Source organism: Aegilops tauschii, chromosome 7 (assembly GCF_002575655.3).
Source record: "Aegilops tauschii subsp. strangulata cultivar AL8/78 chromosome 7, Aet v6.0, whole genome shotgun sequence".
NCBI classification, from domain to species: Eukaryota; Viridiplantae; Streptophyta; class Magnoliopsida; order Poales; family Poaceae; genus Aegilops; species Aegilops tauschii.
Genome location: NC_053041.3, coordinates 20804301 through 20831437, shown reverse-complemented (window position 1 = coordinate 20831437; position 27137 = coordinate 20804301). Strand labels below are relative to the sequence as shown.

At 47.4% G+C, this 27137-nt stretch overlaps 1 protein-coding gene across 1 annotated transcript; it reads left to right on the top strand.

Annotated features, from left to right (window-relative positions):
• The first annotated feature begins 18218 nt into the window (after positions 1 to 18218).
• On the top strand, positions 18219 to 20093 carry LOC109753639 (anthranilate O-methyltransferase 1-like). Its single transcript, XM_045231967.2, has 4 exons — positions 18219 to 18523; positions 18689 to 19096; positions 19268 to 19540; positions 19618 to 20093. Exons 1-4 carry the CDS (start codon positions 18449 to 18451, stop codon positions 19975 to 19977), a joined length of 1116 nt encoding a protein of 371 aa, XP_045087902.1. The 5' UTR covers positions 18219 to 18448; the 3' UTR covers positions 19978 to 20093.
• Positions 20094 to 27137: the final 7044 nt, after the last annotated feature.

Genomic DNA, 27137 nt, shown 5'->3' with positions numbered 1-27137 from the left:
TAAACGGCAGTGCCACAAAAAGGTGCACTATCATTATTAACTTTGTATCTTTTGGCTTCAATATTATGAATATGTGTATCACTACGATCGAGATCCAACAAACCATTTTCATTGGGTGTATGAACATAGAAGGTTTTATTCATGTAAACAGAACAACAATTATTCTCTAACTTAAATGAATAACCGTATTGCAATAAACATGATCAAATCATATTCATGCTCAACGCAAACACCAAATAACACTTATTTAGGTTCAACACTAATCCCGGAAGTATAGGTAGTGTGCGATGATGATCATATCAATCTTGGAACCACTTCCAACAAACATCGTCACTTCACGTTTAACTAGTATCTGTTCATTCTGCAACTCCCGTTTTGAGTTACTACTTTTAGCAACTGAACCAGTATCAAATACCGAGGGGTTGCTATAAACACTAGTAAAGTACACATCAATAACATCTATATCAAATATACTTATGTTCACTTTGCCATCCTTCTTATCCGCCAATTACTTGGGGTAGTTCCACTTCCAGTGACCAGTCCCTTTGCAGTAGATGCACTAAGTCTCAGGCTTAGGTCCAGACTTGGGCTTCTTCACTCGAGCAGCAACTTGCTTGCCGTTCTTTTTGAAGTTCCCTTCTTCCCTTTGCCCCTTTTCTTGAAACTAGTGGTCTTGTTAATCATCAACACTTGATGCTCTTTCTTGATTTCTACCTTCATCGATTTCATCATCATGAAAAGCTCGGGAATCGTTTTCGTCATCCCTTGCATACTATAGTTCATCACGAAGTTCTACTAACTTTGTGATGGTGACTAGAGAATTATGTCAATCACTATTTTATCTGGTAGATTAACTCCCACTTGATTCAGGCGATTGTAGTACCCAGACAATCTGAGCACATGCTCACTACTTGAGCTATTCTCCTCCATCTTTTAGCTATAGAACTTGTTGGAGACTTCATATCTCTCAACTCGGGTATTTGCTTGAAATATTAACTTCAACTCCTGGAACATCTCATATGGTCCATGACGTTCAAAACGTCTTTGAAGTCCCAATTCTAAGCCGTTTAAGCATGGTACACTAAACTATCAAGTAGTCATCATATTGAGCTGGCCAAACGTTCATAACGTCTGCATCTGCTCCTGCAATAGGTCTATCACCTAGAGGTGCATCAAGGACATAATTGTTCTATGCAGCAATGAGGATAATCCTCAGATCACGGAATCCAATCCGCATCATTGCTACTAACATTTTTCAACATAGTTTTTCTCTAGGAACACAATAAACGGGGAGCAACATCGCGAGCTATTGATCTACAACATAGATATGGTAATACTACCAGGACTAAGTTCATGATAAATTAAAGTTCAATTAATCATATTACTTAAGAACTCCCACTTAGATAAACATCCCTCTAATCATCTAAGTGATCACGTGATCCAAATCAACTAAACCATGTCCGATCATCATGTGAGATGGAGTAGTTTTCAATGGTGAACATCACTATGTTGATCATATCTTCTATATGATTCACGCTCGACCTTTCGGCCTCAGTGTTTCGAGGCCATATCTGCATATGCTAGGCTCGTCTAGTTTAACCTGAGTATTCCGCGTGTGCAAAACTGTCTTGCACCCATTGTAGATGGACGTAGAGCTTATCACACCCGATCATCACGTGGTGTCTGGGCACGACGAACTTTGGCAACGGTGCATACTTAGGGAGAACACTTTTATCTTGAAATTTAGTGAGAGATCATCTTATAATGCTACCGCCGAACTAAGCAAAATAAGATGTATAAAAGATAAACATCACATGCAATCATAATATGTGACATGATATGGCCATCATCATTTCGTGCCTTTGATCTCCATCTCCAAAGCATCGTCATGATCTCCATCGTCACCGGCATGATACCATGATCTCCATCATCTTGATCTATACCAATGTGTCGTCACATGGTCGTCTCGCCAACTATTGCTCTTGCAACTATTGCTATCGCATAGCGATAAAGTAAAGCAATTATTTGGTGCTTGCATCTTATACAATAGAGAGACAACCATAAGGCTTTTGCCAGTTGCCGATAACTTCAACAAAACATGATCGTCTCATACAACAAGTTATATCTCATCATGTCTTGACCATATCACATCACAACATGCCCTGCAGAAACAAGTTAGACATCCTCTACTTTGTTGTTGCAAATTTTACGTGGCTGCTACGGGCTGAGCAAGAACCGTTCTTACCTACGCATCAAAACCACAACGATAGTTCATCAAGTTAGTGTTGTTTTAACCTTCTCAAGGACCGGGCGTAGCCACACTCGATTCAACTAAAGTTGGAGAAACTGACACCCACCAGTCACCTGTGTGCAAAGCACGTCGGTAGAACCAGTCTCGCGTAAGCGTACGCGTAATGTCGGTCCGGGCCACTTCATCCAACACTACCGCCGAACCAAAGTGTGACATGCTGGTAAGCTGTATGACTTGTATCGCCCACAACTCACTTGTGTTCTACTCGTGCATATAACATCAACGCATAAAACCAGGCTCGGATGCCACTGTTATGGAACATAGTAATTTCAAAAAATTTCCTACGCACACGCAAGATCATGGTGATGCATAGCAACGAGAGGGGAGAGTGTGTCCACGTACCCTCGTAGACCGAAAGCGGAAGCGTTAGCACAATGCGTTTGATGTAGTTGTACGTCTTCACGATTCGACCAATCAAGTACCAAACGCACGGCACCTCCGAGTTCAGCACACGTTCAACTCGATAACGTCCCTCAAACTCCGATCCATCCGAGCTTTGAGGGAGAGTTCCGTCAGCACGACGGCGTGGTGACGATGATGATGTTCTACCGATGCAGGGCTTCGCCTAAGCACCGCTATGATATGACCTATGTGGATTATGGTGGAGGGGGCCACCGCACACGGCTAAGAGATCCAAGGGATCAATTGTTGTGTCTATGGGGTGCCCCCTGCTCCCGTATATAAAGGAGCAAGGGAGAGGCCGGCCCTAGAGGGGGCGCGCCAAGTGTGGGGAGTCCTACTAGGACTCCCATGTCCTAGTAGGATTCCCCTTTCCTTTCCGGAGTAGGAGAGAAGGAAAGAGGGGGAGAGGGAGAAGGAAAAGGGGGCTGCACCCCTTGTCCAATTCAGACCAGAGGGGGGGCGCGCGCCTCCTTCCTTTTGGCCTCTCTTCTCTATTCCCGTATGGCCCAATAAGGCTCAATACTTCTCCCGGTGAATTCCCGTAACTCCCCGGTACTCCGAAAATACCCGAATCACTTGAAACCTTTCCGATGTCCGAATATAGTCGTCCAATATATCGATCTTTACATCTCGACCATTTCAAGACTCCTCGTCATGTCCCCGATCTCATCCGAGACTCCGAACTACCTTCAGTACATCAAATCACATAACTCATAATACAAATCGTCATCGAACTTTAAGCGTGCAGACCCTACGGGTTCGAGAACTATGTAGACATGACCGAGACACGTCTCCGGTCAATAACCAATAGCGGAACCTGGATGCTCATATTGGCTCCTACATACTCTACGAAGATCGTTATCGGTCAAACCGCATAATAACATACGTTGTTCCCTTTGTCATCGGTATGTTACTTGCCCGAGATTCGATCGTCGGTATCTCAATACCTAGTTCAATCTCGTTACCGGCAAGTCTCTTTACTCGTTCCGTAATACATCATCCCGCAACTAGCTCATTTGTTACAATGCTTGCAAGGCTTATGGTGATGTGCATTACCGAGTGGGCCCAGAGATACCTCTTCAACAATCGGAGTGACAAATCCTAATCTCGAAATACGCCAACTCAACAAGTACCTTCGGAGACACGTGTAGAGCACCTTTATAATCACCCAGTTACGTTGTGACGTTTGGTAGCACACAAAGTGTTCCTCCGATAAACGGGAGTTGCATAATCTCATAGTCATAGGAACATGTGTAAGTCATGAAGAAAGCAATAGCAACATACTAAACGATCAAGTGCTAAGCTAACGGAATGGGTCAAGTCAATCACATCGTTCTCCTAATGATGTGATCCTGTTAATCAAATGACAACTCATGTCAATGGTTAGGAAACTTTACCATCTTTGATTAACGAGCTAGTCAAGTAGAGGCATACTAGTGACACTATGTTTGTCTATGTATTCACACATGTATTATGTTTCCGGTTAATACAATTCTAGCATGAATAATAAACATTTATCATGTAATAAGGAAATAAAAAATAACTTTATTATTGCCTCTAGGGCATATTTCCTTCACATGGCTGCGAGTGGTTGGCGGATCGGGGATGTGACGAAGGGATTGAAGCACCGGGGTTCATCACCTGTCCAGTTCGTGCACTGGCCGACGGTGGCGGCGTTTGCGGATGTCGTGTTCCTCCTTGTAGGCTCCGTCGTGGTGCTCCTTCTCATTCGTCTCGCTCCGGGTGAAAACTTGATCTGCGGATCAGACGGTGGCGACATTCCGTGGTCGCACCCTTCTTGGAGGCATTGTCTTGGAGCCCTCGGTTCGGCGTGGTTCGTCTCACACCCTCCCGGACGATTGCTCTTGGTGGTCTCCGTCGGCGCTAAGCGGTTCCTTGTTGCACATCTTGTACGTGTTTGATTGTCGTCGAGGGTGTGTTTCGTTGCCCGGCTTCCTTGTATCTCGCCTTGGGTATGTGTGGTGTGCGTTTGTATCGATGCTTTGGATGTAAGTGGTTGTTGCTTTATAATATAAAGCGAGGGGAAACCCTTTTTCTTAAAGTTAGGTATAGACCGAGAACACTACTTCTTAGCTCTCACTCATTGTTTTAGCAAGGCTTGTAACATAAAAGGATGAAGCCACAAGGGATATTACATTGGATTGACATCCAATGGCTTATGCTGTCACACTCGTTTGTTGACTAAGTTGACGAGTCTTGTGTACGCATCAACCTAGTGCCACAAGTGAGCCTCCAAATTCATGACGAACAAATATAACCCATTTAAAAAAATAACAGCCCATTACAAATGTTCACACGAAAAGTCCAACATTCAGAGCGAACTAACATTTCTGGTTTAGAGATATTGCATATATTGTCAAGGCGCACATAGTGTATATCATGCACACATATATTGGCATTGCCTATTTATGGATTGAAGCTTACACCATGCATATCTCGAAATAGGCTTTCATAGTGTACACGGCCAAACTGTACAATATGGTGGGGAGGCCCTCTTACAAAGCAGATTCAAAAGATAGAACATAAGCCTAGAACAAGCATAATACCTCGCCAATGTGCGAAAAGGTACCCCTGAGCTCAAAGACAACGCCCCAAGAGGGTTACGGTGCGAAATGTCGCCACTACCGAGTCTGAGAACAGACAACAGTTTTCATCCTGAGCCCTGGCGCAGGTACGGGATCCACGACGCCGTCTTCAAGAAGCAAGCGGCACCCACAGGCGTCGCCGTCGTTGGCGCCAGACGCGCAGAGCTTTCACTCCATCACTCGTCTGCACCACCACGAGGAGTCCCGGCCACCACAACGAGGGTCAAGCTTGCCCAGCCCAGATCTAGGCAATGCCAGAGCAGCCCTGGGCCTCCAGCCACTACATCCCTAGTCGGCCTCACGACCTAAAGATGGAGCCACCATCGCCACCACGAATCCTACTAGAAAGCCAACAGTGAGGCCTGCCGACCGGGGCCGCCGCCCCGGCATCGATGCCCCTAGGAACCGCTGAACATCTCCGTCACGAGCATCCTACCACGATAGTAAGAGTGAAGGGGACCACCTTTCACTCCTAGCACGGCATCAACCATCAGGTTTGGGTTGGCACCTCCATGGAAGGAAGCGCCCACGCATGTGTCCCTAGCCGGTCCCGGTGGACCGGGGGGGGGGGGGGGGGGGGGGGGGGCAACCCGGTGAGTACTGACGACCCCCGCTGAGCACACTCAATTGCCGCCATGTCCGTGGTCAATGGTGTTGATCTGTACGACGGCACGGCGATGCCCGATGAGCAACCTCGGACCGACCCCACCACAGTGCAACAAGGGAGAAGAGCACTAATGCATAAGCTTGCACCCGTGCGGACTAAGTCGGCCCCTACACTTGCGCGCCGTCGAACGACATCCAGCACGGCATACCGGATCCGCACCATCGCGCAAGCCGGACAGACAAACCACCACCACCGACTGCCTGAAGCACGGACCACCACTGCCAAGGAGCAGCAGGCTACCCCACTGTCGCCCGGGGAACCCCGAGCAACACCACCTCGCCGAACCTGCGCCGCCCTACCAGATATGCCCCAGATCCAGGCCGCTGGCCCGAGTCCGCCGCCCACCATGCAGCCCGCCCGAAGAACGAGTCGCCGCTCACCGTAGCGACCCCGACCGGGCCACCACGACGTCCGCACCTGCGCCGCCCGCCAGGCCACCAGATCGGGCGAACCGACGGCGCACACACTCGCCAGAGGGCCACCGCGCGAAGCCGCCACACAACACGCCTGCGCACTTGGCACCGCCGCTCTCACCGCCGTGCATGCCGTCACCACCCGCGCCTGCCGCCGCGCCGCCGGCCCCTCGCAAGCGCGGCGCCCCTGCCCGGCCAGATTGTCCCAACCCCGGGCTGAGTAAAAGGGGGGAGATGCTTCCCGACGCGACCAGGGCTTTGCCCAGCGGCACTAACCGGCGGTGGCTGGGGAGGGAGAAGGGAGGGGCGAGAGGGTGGCAGGCAGCTAGGGTTGCCCCGCTCAGCCTCCCGCTAGGGCGAGGCGAGGGGAGATGGTGGCCATGAATTCAGGCACTCAGCCACTCTACACCATGCATATGTCTGTCAATTATTTTTTATATAGGGGAATCTAGTAGTATTGTTCAGGGCAGAGTAAAAACCATACCCTAGATGGCTAGGGCAAACTCTCCCTCCAGATTTCACAGGCGAGCCCGTGGATATGGCTACCCTTTGCCAGCCACTCCGGCGGATGGCTGTGGGGAGGGGAATACTGTTGTTTCCGCTCTGGTTAGTACTTTAGTTTAGGTTTCTTTTAGTCCTCACATGTGCGTCACTCTAGTGGATGGCAGCCCTTCTTCTTTGAGTTTGTCTTCCGGACTCCGATTCTTCTCGAGTTTGTCTATCTGGACATAGTCGACAGAGCTCCGACGTAGATTCATGTTGTTTCCATGGGGCGGGGAGGTTAGGGTTTCCTGTTTGAATAGAAAGATCTTTTCGAATGGTAACTTGACGCAAGACACTCTTTTTCTGGCTATTACTGCATAATACGCTAAATACTAGGTAAATGATCTAGAGAAAGAATAACTTCATCTGAGACTATTCATGTATTCTGTGTGGGGATTGGGTTACTGAATCTAGAGACAACCTTTTCTTTGGATGCCCTTTTGCTATTGCCTCCTAGAAATACATTTGCCCAACTTGGTATCCTTTGCAAAGACCAATTCAAGATCAGATCACCTCTTTTAAGGAGTGTCTAAGCGTGCACTTTTCTAGGAAGATAATCATTATGGTTTCTTGGGCAATCTGGATTACATGGAATGATTTCATATTCAAACTAACTTCTTCAAACCACTACTCTTGCATATTGATATTTAGGAGGTCCATTTACTCATCCATAGGGCCAAGAGGAAGTGGTACCTGAGTTTGAAAATGGGCCATGGATTCTCGTCGAGGACCCATCTTGGCACCCCATTATTTGGTTTTTCTTTCTCCTTTTTGTCACAGTCACCTCCCTTAGCTACGCACGGCTTTACTTTATTCCATGATTTGAATCAATTAATATAAAAAATATTGTAGGGAGAAATCGCCTCTGGTAGTCTGTTCCCTACAAAAAAAACTACTTGAGGTTGGACAAAAGAGAGACACGACGATTGAAATCCACGGATCACATTCCCAACAAAAGAGGTTGGCCAACAAGTACGTATCCAGTGGAGCTACTGTACCATATAGATAGAATGGGTAGGTGTTGGATGTTGAAGTCGAGCCCGACTTGTATGGACCAGCCCGGTAAATTGAACCCAAGCAGAAGGTCCCTCATCCATACCATTAAACAAAAGCAAAAACAGTGGGAAGACTATAGCAGATCAAGAAGCATCGTGCACCTCCCTCGTTGTCGTCTGAGGGGTCGAGAGGGATCGCCGCCACCAACCACCGTGTCACCGTTCACCGCTGACCATCGCCACCGCTTGCGCAACCTCGCTCTACAAGGTCAGCGTTGTTCCTCCGCACTCTCACATTGCATCCCTTCCTTCATCCATCAGTCTGTCCTCTATTTGCTACCCATTGTGCAATTGTCCTAAGAGGAAAGAGACCCACTAGAATCGTGTTGCCAAGTTGGATTCTCTTTAGCCTTAGTGTAGTGGAAAAAACTAGAATGAGTGGGGCTAGCCAACTGATTGATTGGTCAAGTAGGTTTTGCAAAGAAGCATCGTGCGCCTCCCTTGACTAGTGTGGCTACAACTCTAGCATGAGTAACTCTACTTTGATTTTGTACAATGGTCCGAGGGTGCTACGTAAAATGGTAGGCGGATCTCGTCAAACACAGTTAGCACCTCACAGATTGAATTTTGATTCCTCTGTCAAACAAGTGGCTTTTCCATAGTTCATTATATTGATAGGCCAACAAGGAGTGTTAGAATCCTCAATTTTTTAATCTCATATCCGTGTTCCCCTTCACCCTCACCTAAATCCTAGTTTCCCCCCTTCCCTTCATTCATCAATTGATCCTATGTATGGTACCCCATCATGCAATTTTCCTTATGGGGAAGGAGACCCGAGTCGTGTTTCTTGTTCACACAGGAAGGGTTCACATACTTAAATAGGGCTTGAGTGTTATGAATGTCAGGAACCACACCACTCACGGTAGAATTAAACAATCGCAACCATTGGAGCATGTGATGTTTGGTGAAGCAATGATGATGTCCTAGCTATCCACAATTGTGATCACTCAGTGACCACCTATAAATAATAAGCTTATTCCTCATGTAAAGGATCAAATTTAGTAGGTAGCGATGGGAGGAGAGCATCAATACACTAGTAGAAAAAGGGCCTTTAGTCCCGGTTCTGGAACCGGGACTAAAGGGTCGTTACTAAAGCCTCCCCTTTAGTCCCGGTTCTTACACGAACCGGGACTAAAGGCCCTCCACGTGGCCGCTGCCTGGAGGTCCACCTTTAGTCCCGGTTGGTAACACCAACCGGTACTAAAGAAAATTTCATGATTTTTTTTCAAAAAAAATTTGAAATTTTTTTTGATTTTCAAATTTCTGAATTATTTTAACCTCTAATCTCTAATCACCCCTCATCACTGCTCAATTTAACCTCTAATCTCTAATCACCCCTCATCATTCCAAATCATCTAACTTCCCGGACGGTCACCCATCCTCCCACTACTCCAGCCTGAGCATGCTTAACTTCCGGGTTCTATTCTCCCTCGTTTCCAAGTCTGCACTTGTTGTTTTCCTCACAATAGTAAGATGTCAATCCTATTAACCCTCAGAAATTTAGCGTGAGCATGAAGTCACACATTTCACTGTTTGAGTTTGAAACTATTGTTCTAAAAAACAATAATTATTTAGTAACACTAATATTTATTGAATAAGTAGTTTGACCATAGTTTGACCACAGTTTGACCAGATTTGACCAAAATTCAAAAAAAATGAAATAATTATTTCGTAACACTAATATTTCTTGAATAATTAGTTTGACCATTGTTTGACCACAGTTTGACCACAATTTGACCAGATTTGACCAAAATTCAAAAAAACTGAAATAATTATTTAGTAACACTAATATTCTTGAATAATTATTTAGTAACACTAATACTTCTTGAATAAGTAGTTTGACCATAGTTTGACCAGATTTAACAAAAATTTAAAAAAAAACTGAAATTTGAGCATAAATTTTTTTCCTTTTAGAATTTGAGGATTCTAAAAATTTGCAAACAGGCCGTAGGCGGTCAAAACCGGATGCGGATTTTCGTGCTGAACATTTTGATATATTATACTTTTTTTCTGACATCGTATGCAAAAGTTATAGCCGTTTTACATTTTCCCTACACTTTTTGCAAAACATGTCCAAATTTAAGTTTTTAAATTTTCCTAAATAGTACATGTAGTAACATAACTACATCTGGAAGGATTTTAATTTTTGAAGTTTTTATCATTTTCTTTTGCTTTTTACAAAACTTAAAAGGCGATCCAGGGGGGTAGAGTTTGAAAATGGGACCTTTAGTACCGGTTCGTGCCATGAACCGGTACTAATGCCTCATACCCCATTAGTACCGGTTGGTGGCTCGAACCGGGACTAAAGGTCTAACCTTTAGTACCGATTGGTGCCACGAATCGGTACTAAAGGGCATCGCACCCTTTAGTCCCGGTTCGTGGCACCAACCGGGACTAAAGGTCCCATTTAAACCGGGACTAATGCCTGTACGGTGCCCTAGCCGCTCGAACCGGGACTAATGCTCACATTAGTCCCGGTTCGTAATGCAACCGGGATTAATGCTTTTTTAAGGCCGAACCAAAGCCCTGTTTTCTACTAGTGATAACGAGTCGGGTGAATGTCACTGTCAGTCACACATCCTGATCTAGAGACGGAATGGGATGTATTGGAAAATTGAACCAGCTGCACACATAAAATCATAGTCCGTGGGGACACAGTTGAACTAGAACCTGCCGTATAAGCCACATTTCTTATTACTTTCTTGGCACAAAGATCAGGGCTCTATGTTGCCGAGACGGTAGATCATATATGAGTGTTGTATAACATTGTGCCTATGTAATCCTGAACCCTCCCTTATTGAATTTGCAGAGTACTGGAGGCCACAATTCCACTAGAGTTCCTGCCCATTATTCGGCTATAAGTTTTGATAAAAAAATTAAACATAAAGATTTTGTACAGAAATATAAAGATCTTTTTAATTTTTCAAAAAAATTGAAACCTACAGCTCACCTTTCCATCCACACAAAAGGAATTGGTCAATCACGGTTGGGGCTGGAGCAAGATCAAAGTTGGGCCCATGCATACAGTTGTGCCATGCGAGGCGCCACTATGTAGTTACACTCGTGATTACTGCAAACCACCATGCGAACATGTTGATATTCCTAGCAGCCATTAACTGTGTAAATTTAGCCTTTCGATGTCCCAACAATCCTAAGAACAACACCCAGGTAAACATTGCGTATATAGAATTGATCCAGGCTTCTCATTGGCGTTTCTAGTGACAAACGGTTACCAGTAGTTCACCTAACATTTCACTATGCCATCCCATGGTAGACGAACCTCACGGTTGTGTAAATGAACGGGCCGCACTTGGTGGACCATTGCATCTCCAAGTCCAAGCGGTTCCTAGGGAGGACAAGTACTAGGTGAACGGGTTTAGCCTTGATTACACATGCGGGCGTGTCGAGCATGCTCATAAGGTAACCGTCTCCTAGCTATATGTGCGTCATCACATCCTCATCTATCACTACTGCAAGGTCACGATGCCTTGTGAAGTTTTGCCATATTTGTGAATAGCCAGGACACCGCTAAAGATACAAAGATGCTCCATAATTCGGACATCTCCTGCCTGAATCTTGTTAATATCTAGAAGCAATACAAAATCATCGATAACAGGAAGAATATAAACTCCTTGTCCGACCTTGCTGCAGCCACCATCGACCCCTTCTACACCGGCATGAAGGATGCCTACACAAGCTACGGCATGTATAGGTGGATCATTGACATGAGGACGTGACTCCTTCCCCTTGCCGCCGAGGCATTGTGCAGCAACAACATCAGTTGTGGTTACTGGTAAGCATGCCAAGAAGTGGTAGATGATCAATGATTATTTCCTAGATTTTGTAATTACGCAACGAGACGTGCAATGTGATGTTTAGTTACTTATGTAATGGATGCTTACTTTAGCTATGCAATGATGTTTTATAAGTATATGTTACTGGTTTGTGGACAAAGCATGTGGTTGTTGTCTAGAAAGAGCAAATCACATCACAAAGGATTCACCTAACAGGTGTGCGATAGTTACCAACATTGCACGCAGTTCCTTCAGATGAATTGTGTGGCCACAAGAGCACACTTCTTAACGTGCATTGTCCGAATTAATTGCACACGTTTTGTGCTGACTCGAGTGTGTGGGAAACTTCGCCACAGTGGGCCCGTTAAGCACTGTCTGCAATGCTCCCATCATCGCAGACAATTGGTTCCTAGCAACCGTTTGACAGGCAACACAAAGCTCATGGGGACGAACCGTGTGTGTTATTTCAACTTATGTGACGCATGTCGCACACACAAGTCTTTTCTAAATTGTGCCCAATGGCTAGGCCATCGGACCCATTTCTTTTTTAGACAAACTATGTTTTTCTCTACCTGATGCCTACGTCACTCATAGTTTATTCTAAGGGTTTACGATAGGTGTGTCTTCATCATAACAGGGTTCTGCTGTGCACTGATGGCACCTCTGTCGTGAGCATGAATCGGCCATACCACGGGTGAAGGTGCTGGCGACGACATCCTATCACGGTGGAGCACCTCCCACAGTCCACGTGCAGCAGCCTCATATACCACTCCATGTGACTACCAAGACTAGCACACATGCTGAGAGTTCGAGCGGAACCCTGTTTCATGGCCACGGCCCACCTCGCTTTCTTTCTCGTGGCCACCGGCCTCCCCGCACCTCCAAACCTTGCGTCTTCGCTTCCTCTCGCTGCTTTCAGCCATCGCACCAAAGGACTTGTCTCTGTTGAGATATACTCTCTCAGTTCCGAAATAAGTGTCTTAACTTTATACTAAGTTTAATACAAAATTGTATTAAGATGAAGACACTTATTTTGAGACAAAAGAAATACATGACATGTGTACGTGAGGTAGTTGTAACTTGTATCCCTAGTCTTCAGGAGGTGATCCAACTCTTCTGAAGAATAACGTGTGCTAACTGTCTTTCTTGTTCTTCATAAATTTTGTGCACGTCTTTCTTTTCTTCATACCCTATTTGCCGCTCTGTCTTGTTTTAGCATCGCATCTGTCTATTTCTTTGCTTCCCATTTGTATGGCTTGCAGAGATTCCTTCGGTCCTTGTATTTGAAGTGTCACCATTGGAGGCTCCACTCCTGCTGTGTCCCGAATCCAAGGGTGAGTGAACCTTCTAGATGTTTCTTGAAAAAAAGTAACACTCCTGTAATATCAAATAAATAGAACATTCATATATTTGATGATGAATCTAGTGAAGTAGTAACACTGATTCCGAATTCTAGATATTAAGTACATGCATCCATATCTCTTTCCTCCACAAGAAAAGCTCTTCTCCTCCCGTTGCCGCCGCCGCCGGTCCGCCCCATCTCCAACAGCCTCTAGGCCATGGAGGTGCGGAGGATCTCGGCCCCCCCGCCGGCCGAAGGGACTCCGGTCTCGTTTTTGTTAGATTCATCGTCTTGGTTGGGGCTGTGTGGCGGCGGCAATGTCTCTTAGTAGGGATAATGCCTCCCAAGTTCTTTCCCCGTCCCGATGGTTCGTGTAGCATCATCGGAGGGCGTGTGGAGGTTTTTCTCCATCGGATCCCACGGAATTCGGTCGGTACTGGTCTTCGGTGGATCTGTTTGGATCCGGTCTTCGTTTGTCTTTGTTTGGGTGTTTACAGGTTTGATCTTACTGATATACGATTTTCTTAATCGGCGATGGTTGCTACTCTGGTGCGCTGGTCATATGGAGTCTTAGGACGACGACTTCCCGACTGTCTATCACAACAAGGTTTGTCCGGCTCCCGTGAGGGAGGGGCGGTGACAGCAGCGTGCCTTCGGCTCGCTCCAGTGCTGGTATTCGTCGCCAGGTGGTCCATGGACATAGTTATAATTTTTATTACCTCTGCTGTTTTTTGTACTGCCATGATTGAAAACAAATAGATTAAAAATAACTAAAACAATACGTGCATGCATGCACGTATATTCTGGAAACGTGTATCCATTCATAAAAAGTCGTAGCAGTGGTGCCGTGGCGGCACTCGCCCGCTGGTTCAGAGCAAGTACAATAAGCTTCTCTAAGCGGGCTATAAGAGTTAAAATATTATATTCCTGCTGACATGGAGGGGAGAGAAGAGGAGAGAGAAGAGGAGCCGGCTCAACACGTGCTCCTAGGCACTATGCGAGAGTGAAACGTGGGCCATGCATTAATAAAGTTGTACATCTTTACATCTGACTATTGTACGTGCCGGTTATAACCTTGGCTATAGATGACATGGCAACGTCATATAGCCAGATGTACTATTAACCATGCTCTCAGTGCGGTGCTGAAAGCATTCTCGAGACCGGCGGCAAGATCTGGAGCCATTCGCCGCCTTCTTCGTTTGTGATGCTTTTTTTATTGTAGCATGGTTACCCGGCTGCTACCTATAGCACTTCCAGCTCAACGGCAACGCAGTAGCGCGTGCAACTCCATGATGAAGGGCTGGTCAGTGTCGCAGCTTTTGCCCTATGTTCTCTTCCTCGCCTTCTCTTTCGCTTGGCCGGTCATCGAGTCGGTGGCCGTGCGCTCCGATCTTACACATGTGGACAGCGACCGCGGCTTCACGAAGCACGAGCTTCTCTACCGAATGCCTGCCCGGTCCAACGCTCGCATGGCCAGCCTACGCTCGTCGGCCAGCTACTCGGCGGTGACCGCGCTAGTAGACCACGACAGCGGGTCGGATGATGTTATATCATATGGATTGGAGTGTACTCAAAAGAGCATACACATGCTATAGTTTCGCACCCCAACATGAAAAGAAATCATGCTAGTGACATGCGAACCATGTGGCCTTGATAAAAAATTGTCTATTTATATCAAATGAATTGAATACAACCTTACTTATCGATAGGAAGATCATTTATTATGTAACTAGATTCTTTTGTGTTGTAATGTAGTGTGTTTTTTCCATCGCTTCAAAGTGCAGCTGTGCTATTCGGGCGTCGCGAGCGCATGCAGTACACAACAAAAAAGTCACACTACGAAAAAGGAAAGTATATGTTCGTGATCTGGTCGACGTTGCCTACTTTACACAAATCAGTCAAGAAAGGACATGTACGTGCATTTATTTGGGCTTAATAAATTTTTAATAAGCCATAACTTTTGATTCAAGTATCGGAATCCAGATTCATTTTCACAGTTGGGTTTCTCGCGACGATTTCTTCAAAATTAGCCCATATGGATATGTTTCGACAAACTTTCTGTTTTGAGCAACTGTGGGTGCTAAAAAAGCAACTTTAGTGCTACAGAAAAGCAACTTCTTCTTAGTTTCCTATTATGATTGCCTATCAACGAGAAGTCATTAGAAGGTGCCTCACATGACTATCTTTTTCACTAAATTCACATATAAGTTGTACCCAAATGCTTATTAGTGCTGCTGTAATATTTGGAGACGTCGAGCGCACCATCCCAAGCCATTCGATTTCGCACAAATCGTGCGCTGGTGTTTTCCTTTCTAGTGTGGTGACCGGAGGTATGGTGAGGCCCCTCCCAGCCTTTCTCAGGTGTCATCGTTGCCTACAATCAACGATAATGTTGCCTAAAACCATGTATCCAGTTGCCCAGAATCAACCATACAGTTGTCTAAAACCATGTATCCAGTTGCCCATGATCGACCATACAGTTGTCTAAAATCATGTATCCGGTTGCTCACAATCAACGATACTGTTGCCAAAAACCATGGATCCAGTTGCCCACAATCAACCATACAGTTCTCTAAAACCATGTATCCAGTTGCCCAGAATCAACCATGCAGTTTTCTAAAACAATGTATCCGGTTGCCCACAATCAACGATACAGTTGTCTAAAATCATGTATCCAGTTGCCCAATCCTCATGAACAGAAATATTACCAAGGCCATAACTTGGCTAATATGTAAAGGTTTTAGATACCTTTCAAGTTTGTGTCATAGAGATGCGGGGCCAGGCCGGCAAAATCCGGAGCCCTGTGCAAAACTAAAAAATGGGGCCCTATCTCACAAAAAAATGAGCTAACGAGCAATTATAGTATATTACCTCGCAGAAACAAATTGTAGCGATGAGTTTTTTATTGAGCCTTTAGCACGCCTTATTTATTGAGCCTATAGGAAGCCTTCCCGTAACTTTAGGTTTTTGATTTCTTGTTTTTTTGCAGGAAAAACTTCCAATCTATTCATTTTCAATCATGATAGTACAACGAACACTAGAAATAATAAAAATTACATCCAGATCCGTAGACCACCTAGCGACGACTACAAGCTCTGAAGTGAGCCGAAGGCGTGCCGTTGTCATTTCCCTCCCTCGTCGGAGCCGGGCAAACCTTGTTGTAGTAGACAGTCGGGAAGTCGTCGTGCTAAGGCCCTGTAGAACCAACGCACCAAACCAGTAACCGCCGCGGATGAAGAGTGTAGATCAAAAGGATCCGACCTGAAAACACATGTACGAAGACGAACGACGAACAGATCCGAGCAAATCCACCAAAGACAGATCCGCCGGAGACACAACTTCACACGCCCACCGACGATGCAAGACGCATCACCGGAACGGGGTTAGGCGGGGAGACCTTTATTCCATCTTCAGAGCCGCCACGGTCTCGCCTTCCTGAGCAGGACGCAAACCCTAACAAAGCTCGAAAAAGATATAAAAACGGAGCCCTCCCACCGGCAAGGGCCGAGATCCACTCCGCCTCCATGGCCATAGGGCCACCGGAGAAAGGATGGACCGGCACCGGCGCCGGTGGAAGGCAGAAAGCTAGGCTTCTTGGAGGCGGCGGCTAGGTTTTTGATTTCTTGTTGATACACCTTTTTAAAATATTTTTATATTTATGTACTAAAAGGTTGGCACACACTATGTAGGCCAAAAATGATGCCAAATTCAGTTTTGGGTCATTTGACACCGGTGCCCTCCATAGCCCACTCGATGCCATAAGACAATTTCTGGGAACCGGAGCAACTAGCTGCTTCGATGCCAAATTTATCGAGGCAATAAGAAATCCATATATTCTTCCTCTCGCGCGCGAACCAACAACCACGAAGTGTACCTGTTCTGCTTCACCACACCATCTCCGGTGAGCACTCTGCCGCCATTGGGACCGAGCTGGACTTGCATGACCTCCCTGCGCTCCCCGTCGGCTTCCAGCTTACTCCATCGCCGCCGCTGCGGCGACCTTTGGCCGCGAGCTCGCGATTCAGGTTGCTGGCGACGGACGGCGACCACCACCATTTGGATGCGACCTCCGTCCTCTAGCCACGAGCCAGGGTTGCCTGCTACCACCGTCGCCATCAACCTCCATCCTGAGGTCGCCCTGTTCACTACCTCCAGCCCCGCGATGACTCGCCTCAATTCCTCCTCCCCGCGATGGCTCGCCTCAATTCATCTGCCCCACAAGGCCACAACCTCCATATGACATGGATCTAGTGAACTGAACATCGAATCGGGAAGAGGAGACGAGGGATGAAACGGATCTGTGCGAATTGCTTTGGAGGAGAATGGGGATTTGTTTTGCCTGTAGAGTAGATGGATAGAGTTGCATGCGAGGGAGACATATATGGGCCAGTATTCCAACGATGCCAAATTATCAACGTTGTGAGGGCGGTGCCTAAAGTTTTTTGTCTGCCATCTATGTATATACGTGGCACACATTTTTAAAAATTTAGCACTGGACACATAGTGGAAGGCCTTAAAAAACCAGGCAAGCTGCCGGTTCCAGTTTTTCTGACCAGATTGTACCGTGTTAAAAAAATGTCGACTATTACACACTCCCTGCTCCTCTCTCCTCCTCAGCACCCAGTGACCAGATTCACCGCAGACCTCCTGGGTGTCATAGCCGGAGCCTCGCTCTCTCTCCCCACGGTGCTGGGTGCGAGCTCATGCTGGTCGTCTACACCATGAGCTCGGTCCTCGTGTTCATCATGTGGGTGCTCATTGCTGCTGTGTTGTGTCAGACTGTCAGTACCGAGCCTCCACGCTTGCACCAGTTGGGCTGCCGAAGCCGTCCCCACCCTCCTCCCCGACCAGCCGCCGCCCTTCCCGCTGGCCTGGAGACAATTTCTCATCATGGTTGATGTGGACATGTCCCGCAGCTTCTCCAGGCCGCTGCCGCAGCTCCACAGACCACTTGTTCGATGAAATGTATGGAAATTTGAGCTGGAGAAATGGTGTTTCCCCCTTTGGTAGCATGGTAGATCTGTCCAGAAATTCCGATATGGATCTGGTGCACAGATGTGGTAGGAAACGGGGTGATGGTCCTTGGGAACGCCCTAACAACTGTATGCATAGGCATATAATATAATGTAAGGAAGTAGAAAGATCGGTGTGAAATACTGAAGAAAGAGGGACCTTCAGCAAAAATCACTCATGCTCTCTCTATATATTTAACAGGGTTATATACTTATATGGCACTCACCCGTGCATTCTTTGATTCTCTCGTGCGCAGAGCAGAAAAATCAATTTGTGTCTAGAGTTCTTACTTCTTAGTAGCCATGAAGATGGAACATGACCTCCATATGACCAAAGGAGAAGAGGAGACCAGCTACTTCAAAAACTCAAGGCTTCAGGTTCGATACAATCCTTCTAGCATCCACAATTGGTATTGCCTACAACCTTGACTTACCTGCTGCTGTACTCTGAATTTGCTTGGCAGATTTTTTTTTTTTGAAACAAAATTGCTTGGTAGATTTTACTGCAGTAGTTTATAAAGATTTCCCGTCCATTTATCTTAGGAAAAAGCTTTGGTTGAGACTAAGCCAGTTCTCCAGAAGATTGTGATGGAAATGTGCGTGGATCTCCTCCATCCAACAATGACAATTGTTGACTTAGGCTGCTCTTCAAGTGACAACACACTCTTCTTTGTCTCCAATGTGTTCAAAGCGGTCAGCTACCACCTTGAGAAATTCAGTGGCCATCCCACCGAGCTTCAGTTCTTTCTCAACGATTTACCAGGCAACGACTTCAACCGTGTCTTCCAATCACTTCAACGATTCAGGAACTCGATTGATATGGATCACAAGGGAGAGCCAATACCTGCTTTCTACATCGCTGGGTTGCCCAGCTCCTACTATACAAGACTTTTGCCTCGCCGGAGTGTTCATCTCTTTCACTCATCATACTGCCTGCATTGGCGATCTCGGGTACTAGCACCAACAACACACAGCTTAGTTGCATAACTTTATTTTTATAATCATCCACATCGGTCCATTTAATAGTGAGAATTTGCTGAATTGACAGAGCTAAGTAGACAGCCCCAAATAATATCAATGTGTATGAGAATATCTGAAAAAAACGCTACATGTTATACACAGCTTCCTGATGGATTAGAGGGCAAGAAAAGACCATATCCCAATGAAGGAAACATCGGCATTGGAGCGACTACCCCACCCTGTGTGGTGAAAATGTACAAAGAGCAGTTTCAGAAGGACATGTTGTTGTTCCTCCAGCTGCGCCATGAAGAACTAGTTGCCAATGGACAAATGGTTCTCACATTTCTTGGGAGGAAACACGATGATGTCTACAGCGCAAGTCTCAACCGTCTATATGGGTTACTTTCACAGTCTGTACAATCTCTTGTTGAGGAGGTACGCAATGATATATCATACTTCTAATAATTATTTGAGGAAACTAGATTTTCATTAATGCATACTGATCACGACAGGGCCTTGTGGAGAAAGAAAAGCTGGAGTCCTTTAATCTACCTGTGTATGGGCCATCGATGGATGAAGTTAAGGCAGTGGTCGACCAGAGCCAGCAGTTTGAATTAACTAACATCAAACTATTCGAGACCAATTGGGATCCTTATGACGACTCGGAGGGCAATGATGTGCATGACAGTGTCCAGAGTGGGATTAACGTCGCAAACTGCTTGAGAGCAGTGATGGAGCCCTTGTTTACAAGCCATTTTGGAGAATCCGTGCTCGATGAGCTCTTCAAGAAGTTTGCATATAACGTCGCTTTGCACCTTGTCAAGGAGAAGACCAAGTACTCTGCCATTACTCTATCACTGAAAAGAAGATGAGGCATAGACGATCTGTGGTCTTGCAATTTTTGTATTTATCAGTCGCCTCCTAAAATATATGCATGAGTCATGGGTTGCGTTATGTTGTTGTTGTATATTAATACTAGGAGAGTTCTTTCCACTACAACTGGGTATAATAATAAGTTCCTCAAATACTAATCTGTATTGCGTTTTAACAGTAATATGTTGATCAAGCCACAAATAAAGGTTATTGACGGCACGCACACTTAACCACTGACTAGGGATCGAGCTAAGGCTCTTCACCTAAGGTTCAGAATTTCAGTGAAATTTCCGACAATTCGGTGTGCATGGAAATATTTTTAACCATAAATATTCAAGCTAGATTCAAACTAACTCCAAAGAAAATTAAAGCTTAATCGAAGTTAGTCAAATTAAATGAATTTCAATAGATCAAAATCTGTTTGCGAAATTGAAAACATATGTAATGCTACAAGGAGTCAATTTTTTTTTCAGAAAAGGAGGATGACCCCTTGGCCTCTGCATCTGGGAGATGCATGCGGCCATTTCATTGATTATTCTCGAGGACCTTACAAAGTAGTACAACAATATGCCTGAATCCGCCATCTTGGCAACATCTGCCGCTACTCCAATCCATATGATGAAAGCTGGGCCAAATACCCAGACCTCTCACCAAGCCTAAGATCTAAAGCCGGAGGCCCCGACCGAGCCACATACCGGGTCCGGGTCACAAACCGGTCCGATGCACTCACATGTGTCGTCGCTGCCATCTTCCACTGGTCCATCTTCAGAGCAGATTGAGGTGCCAACCTTGGCAGGTACCTCCGCCATTGATGCCACCATGACACCAAACGACGACCTTCATCTACGCGAGTCCATCTCCAAGCAACGGACGCAGATCCATGCTAGGATAGGGCCACACCACCGCCGTCGCTCACCACCCACAAGCGCCATCCAGTCACTAGGTTCCCAAAGCGGCGCCTTCAAGAAGGGAACGGCGCCGTGAGCGCCGTCGCCGCCCAACAAAGTTAGGGCTTTCGCCTGGGAGACCTAGGGGAAGGGGAAGTGAGGGTATCAGTCCATACCGACGCCTCCAAGGAGGGGAACGGCGCCCTCGGGCGTCGCCGTCCATGCGGCCAGCCATGGCCGGCCAGGGATTTCGCCCGAACTAAATCCCCGCCACCAGCAGCGCCTCCTGTACAGAACCGGCGACCCAAGGAAGCGCGGCCCGATGAGGATGGCCCGCACACCGAACAGGGAAGGAGGGGAGGCGCCAGATCGCGCGCACGGGCCACCATAGAAACCGGCACCGGCCGCCAACGACCACCGGATCCCACCGCCCGCACACCCGGGATGCCAGATCCACCGCCCGCACGGCTGCTAGCCGGCCGTGCCTTGCCAATGGAGCCGCCGCTCCAGATCCGGAGTTCCCCACGCAGAGGCAGGGCAACCGAGGCCCCGCCGCCACCATCCTTGGCGCCCCGGGCTTGCCCGGCGGCTGCCTCAGGCGGCGGCGAGGAAGGGAAGAGGAGGAGGCGGCTACGGAGGAGGAGGGAGGAGGAGGAGGGGTGGCTAGGGTTCATTGTAGGATGCTTTTACATATTGTGTGCTTGTTATGTGGGAACGTGCCCCAAGCATCACCTTGGGTTGCACCTTGCTTCCGTTCAAAGGTGTACACCATGTAGCCTTTGTTCATGCCCATGTGCTAGACCATAATGCATGCAGTATGGAGATGGTGAGCTCATACTCGATTTAGGACAGTATGGAGATGGTCCGCCCAGTGGGCGGGCGTCATGTGGTAGCTTGACACCAAGATCGAGCATCAACCACCGCCGATGCCATCGAACAATCCACAGATGACCACCAGAAGGAGGCTGTTTCACAAAACCAAAAAAAAGGCCAAAAAAACACGCAACCCTCCATGGTCACACCAGCCGGGATGCAAGACATGGATGTTTATGTGCCGGCTTAGTCATTCAGAGGTGCTCATAGGGATAGGGTATGCGTGTGTCCGCTCATAGGACTAAGTGTACATGCGTATGTATGAGCGTTTGATCGTACGATTCGTATTTGTATTGTGTTCTAAAAAAAGCTACTAATTCCGCCTTTCCCTGTCGCTGCTAGAGGCTAGACCGGGCAAAGCTCTGACACTGATCTATGAAGGTGACTAGATGATGAAAATGTTGTCACTTGGCGGGTTATCGCACTCGTGGTGAACGGATCCGAGGAGGCGGCGGCCTCAGCCATGGCGCGGGTGATGCCACCAAACAGGCGTTCGTAGCGCCCAGAGACAATAATGAGCTCACCCATATGTGCTGCACATGCTCGTGCCTCCTCAGACCAATCCAACGCAGTTAGGACTCAATAGGAATCATGCAGCTTGCACGTGCAGGCAACAAATTTTCCTTCACAGTCCCAGGCCACTGCTCCTGCACTACCTTGTCGATCCACGTTAAGTTTGATCCAGCCAGCCTGGGGCTTCCTACAGATAGCCGTGATCGATTGATGGCCCGTAGTGGGAAACATGGTTGTCTTTCCTTTGTCCCCGTGCACCTCGAATCTAAATCCTGGGTGTAGCTTTGATGGAAAGCCATGGACGCCCTGATGGAATTATGGCATCTACTCCAGTAAGCAGCATCATCAACCAGTCAGGGCTAGCCAGTGCTTTAGGTCATCTTGAGGACGAAATTGTTCAAGCCAAAAACTAGTTCAACGGCTTCCATTTGTTGGGTTTATGGCGAGCAAGTCAGTGGCAATCCTCCATCCACTGATACATATAGTAGTTTCGTCAGCGCCTTTGTTTTCCGTTTCATACAGTCCTCGACATCCACGTGCAGATATGTAGCTTGATGGAAGTATGGTGTTACAGATAGCTAGCTAGCTTCAACGTCAAATATGTAGAACTGTGATGATTCCAGATCCGCCAGGATCTGAATCTCCGTGGCTCACTGTGCTAGTTCTGATTCTGAATGACAACTAGCACTCACAGTTCGGGATGGCATATCAAGCCTTATTTACATGTCATAGTATTGCATCCCAGATTAAAAATATAATCCTTACAGCCTGCTTAGATCTAGGCTATGTCAAAAGAAAAATACGGCGTAAATGGAAGAATACGTCTAGAGTCCCTCAACATCACCCGGTAAAAGTTAGGTATAGACTCATAAGCATACTTCGTAGCACTTACTCATAGTTTTAATAAGGCCTGTAAGATAAAAAGGTGAAGCCACGAGGGTTAATACATTGCATATATTAGCAAGGCGCACACAGAGTATATCAGACACACATATATTGGCATTATACCTGGCCAAACCTCGGGCTGGGCCGGGCTTTGGGCCGGACCTAGCCAAGCCCGAGGCAAAAAACCTAGGCCCGGGCCCGGCCATCGGGCCTGTTTTTTGGGCCCAAGCCAGGCCCGAACGCGTAAAAGCCCATCGGGCCTCGGGCCTCGGGCCGGGCCCCTTCAGAAAAGCGCAAAAACGACGGGCCCGAGCCCGGCCCGGCCCGGCCATCAGGCTCAAAATCTAGGCTCGAGCACGGCCCGGGAGCAGCGTCGGCACGGGCCGGGCCGGGCTTCCCATGGCCAGGACTAATTGGCGGCCTATTTATGTATTTAAGCTTAGACCATGCATATGTCCATCAATTATGTTTACATTGTGGAATCTAATAGTATGATTCGCGACAAAGTAAAAAACCAAACCCAAGATAGCTAGGGCGAACTCTCCCCTCCAGATTTCACTGGCAAGCATGTTGATTCGCCTCCCCTCTACCTGTCACTCCAACGGACGGCGGTGGGGAGTGGAATCCTGGTGCCTTCTCTAGCGGATGATGGCGCCTCTTCTTTGAGTTTGTCTTCCGGGCTCCGATCTTCCGTTCGTCTATCTGGACGTAGTCGACAGAGCTCCGACGCAGATTCATGTCGTTTCCTTGAGGCGGGGAGGTTAAGGTTTCTTTTTTTGAATAAAAAGAACTTTTGGAATGGTAACTTCATGGTGAACACTCTTTTTCTGGCTCTTACTACATACTGGTGCCTAGTATGTAAGCTCTATTATTTTTGGCATCGTGATCAAGACACATAATTATAAACAAGTTAGCACGAAATTACCCTTGACAAATTTGTTGATTAGTGACAAGTAAATCAGTTAGTCCAGGAAAGTAAGAGATGAATTCAATCAACATAGAGATACTTTACTTGTTTTGTTACAAGGAGTGATACCGACAATCCGGAGAGAGATACACCTTAATTTTTTCTAGAGGGTTAATAAGGAAATTATGAGGAATTATAAGAAATGCATCTTAAATTATGAAAAAATATCAAAAAATAAATGATAAGTTCCACATGTGTGGCCCAAAGCAACACGATCCAAACGCCTCATTATCATTCATTTTGCCACATCAAACAGATGACATCCGGATCATCAGTGCAGATGAGAAGAGCAACTCGAATCTTAATAGGGGCATGATGAGGAAGTTCAAATCGTTCGTCGACAATAACGAGCTCAAAGAGATTTACATGCACGGTAGGCGCTTCACTTGGTCAAACGAAAGGGATGAGGTGGTGATGACAAAGATCGACCGGGTCCTCGTCTCTGTTGATTGGGAACTCAGCTTCCCGGATGTGCTGCTCCAAGCCCTATCCACCAACATTTCGGATCACGCACCTCTGCACCTTTCCACTTCGGCCCCCCTTTTTGCCCCAAGCGTACGTTCCGTTTTGAGCTGTTTTGGACTCGCCTGGAGGGTTTTGAGCAGGCTGTTAAAGACGCGTGGGTGTGCGAGGAGGATATTGTTGATCCCTTCAAGAGGCTTGATATGCTTCTAAGGAACACCGCGTCCACTTTGCAAGCTTGGGGTCAAAGGAAGACTGGCAACATCAAAATTCTGATGGCGGTGGCTAACTACGTCATCCTTAGGCTTGATAGAGCCATGGAGGTTAGGGCGCTGAATTGGAGGGAGATTTGGTTGAGGAGAACTCTCAAGCATTCGCTTCTAGGGCTTGCCTCCCAGCAACGCACCATAGATAGACAACGCTCTCGGTTGAGGTGGATCCGCGAGGGGGATGCCAATACAAAACTCTTTCAAGCGGTGGCTAATGGAAGGAGGTCCAAGAACTTCATCCCGCATATTAGACATAATGGGGAGTTGATATCCCAGCAAGACAGAAAGGAGGAGATCTTCTCTGATGCTTACGAGCAGCTTCTGGGTCACGTCGCTGCTCGGGATGTCGACGTGGACCTGGATTTCCTCGACATGACCGTACACGATCTATCGGAGCTTGATGCGATCTTTACCGAGGAGGAGGTGTGGAAAACTGTCAAGGAGCTGCACCCGGAGCGGGCACCAGGGCCGGATGGATTCAGCGCGGCCTTCTATCAGAAAGCGTGGCCTACGATAAAGAACGACGTGATGGCAGTGCTCCTTAAGCTTTACGTGGGAGATGGGCGAGGTTTCGGCAAGATTAATCGTGCTCACATCGTGTTGATTCCGAAGAAGCCGGACGCCGAGGTCGTGGGAGACTATCGTCCTATCAGTCTACCTCACAGTGTTGCCAAGATCTTCGCTAAGCTCCTTGCGAACAGAGCACGAAAAAGAACGAGGGAAATTGTCACGGCAAATCAGTCCGCCTTCATATGTGGCAGACACTTGCATGACAATTTTCTCCTGGTTAGGCAGGTGGCCAGAAAGATCCACGCCCTCAAGGAGACCAGTGTGTTCCTCAAGCTCGATATCTCTAGGGCTTTTGACTCGCTTAACTGGTCGTTTCTGTTTGAGGTGATGAGGAGAAAAGGATTTGGTCATAAGTGGTGCACTTGGATTTCGATCCTGCTCAGGACTGCGAGCACTAGGGTGATTGTCAATGGGGTTCCCGGCAGAAGCTTCATCCATGCCAAGGGACTCAGACAGGGGGATCCGGTCTCGCCCCTATTATTTGTGATCGCCATGGACGTGTTGTCTAGAATTATGATCAAGGCCGAGAGTTTGGGAGTTGTCAGCAGTTTCACGGGCATCACGGCACATCAATCGGTCTCGATTTACACTGACGATGTTGCCTTGTTCGTCAAACCCCCGGCGCTGGACCTCACGTTCGTCCAGTCGATGTTACATGCATTTGGGGCGGCCTTTGGCTTGAGGGTCAACTATCAGAAGTCTCTTGCGATCATGATCCATGGCGATAAGACCGATCGGGAGCGGGTCGAGTCCATTCTGAATTGTCAGCTGGGCAGTTTTCCTTGCAAGTATCTTGGCCTCCAATTGGCTATTCGTCAGCTCACGAGGGCGGAGTGGCAGCCCATGATTGATCATGCCAAAAAGTGTGCTCCGGCCTGGCAAAGAGGGCTGCTGCACCGCCCAGGAAAACTTGTGTTGGTCAAGTCCGTGATCGCGGCCAAGCCCATCCACCATTTCATGGTCACGGAGGCCCCTATCTGGGTGTTTGAAGAGATTGAAAAGTGTGTGCGCTCCTTCTTATGGGCTGGCAAAGACAAAGTGAACGGTGGTCAGTGCTTGGTGGCTTGGACCGCGGTTTGCAAGCCTACTTGGCTTGGCGGTCTGGGAGTGCGCAACCTCCAGATGCAAGGCTTGGCTCTGAGAGTGAGATGGGAGTGGCTGAGGCGGACAGATCCCGAGAGGCCTTGGCAAGGTCTACCCATGGTTGTGGACAAGGAGGCTCGCGAAGTCTTTGATAGCCTAGTGCACATTGAGGTTGGGAGGGGTAACAAAGTTCTGTTCTGGAGAGACCGATGGATCCACGGCTTTGCGGCTAAAGACATTGCACCATGCATTCATGCTATGGTGGACACGAGAACGATCAATCGCCGCACGGTGGAGGAGGGCTTGGAGAACGCGAGATGGTTGCTTGACATTGCTGGTGATGTAAACTTTGGTGTCCATATGCAACTCTTGCACCTCAATCTTGCGATCAGCACGGTCACTCGTGATCCCTGCGGCGATGACTCCTTTTCCTGGCCGGCGGACCCGACGGGCAGTTACACCGCTAAATCCACCTACTTCAGGCTCTGTCTGGGTGGCGAGAGGGCCCCTTATGGCTCTTGTATTTGGAAGAGTTGGGCATTACTCAAATGCAAAATCTTCGTGTGGTTGGCAGTACAACACCGGATCTGGACATCTGACAGAAGAACAAGGCATGGCCTACAGGACTCTCCCTCCGCTTGCTACACGTG

Bases quoted from the DNA above. Each gene is read 5' to 3' on its own strand.
- LOC109753639 (XM_045231967.2), top strand. From the start codon at position 18,449: ATGAAGATGGAACATGACCTCCATATGACCAAAGGAGAAGAGGAGACC. The intron at 18,524-18,688 runs GTTCGATACAAT...CATTTATCTTAG, and splicing joins TCAAAAACTCAAGGCTTCAG to GAAAAAGCTTTGGTTGAGAC. The intron at 19,541-19,617 runs GTACGCAATGAT...TGATCACGACAG, and splicing joins TACAATCTCTTGTTGAGGAG to GGCCTTGTGGAGAAAGAAAA.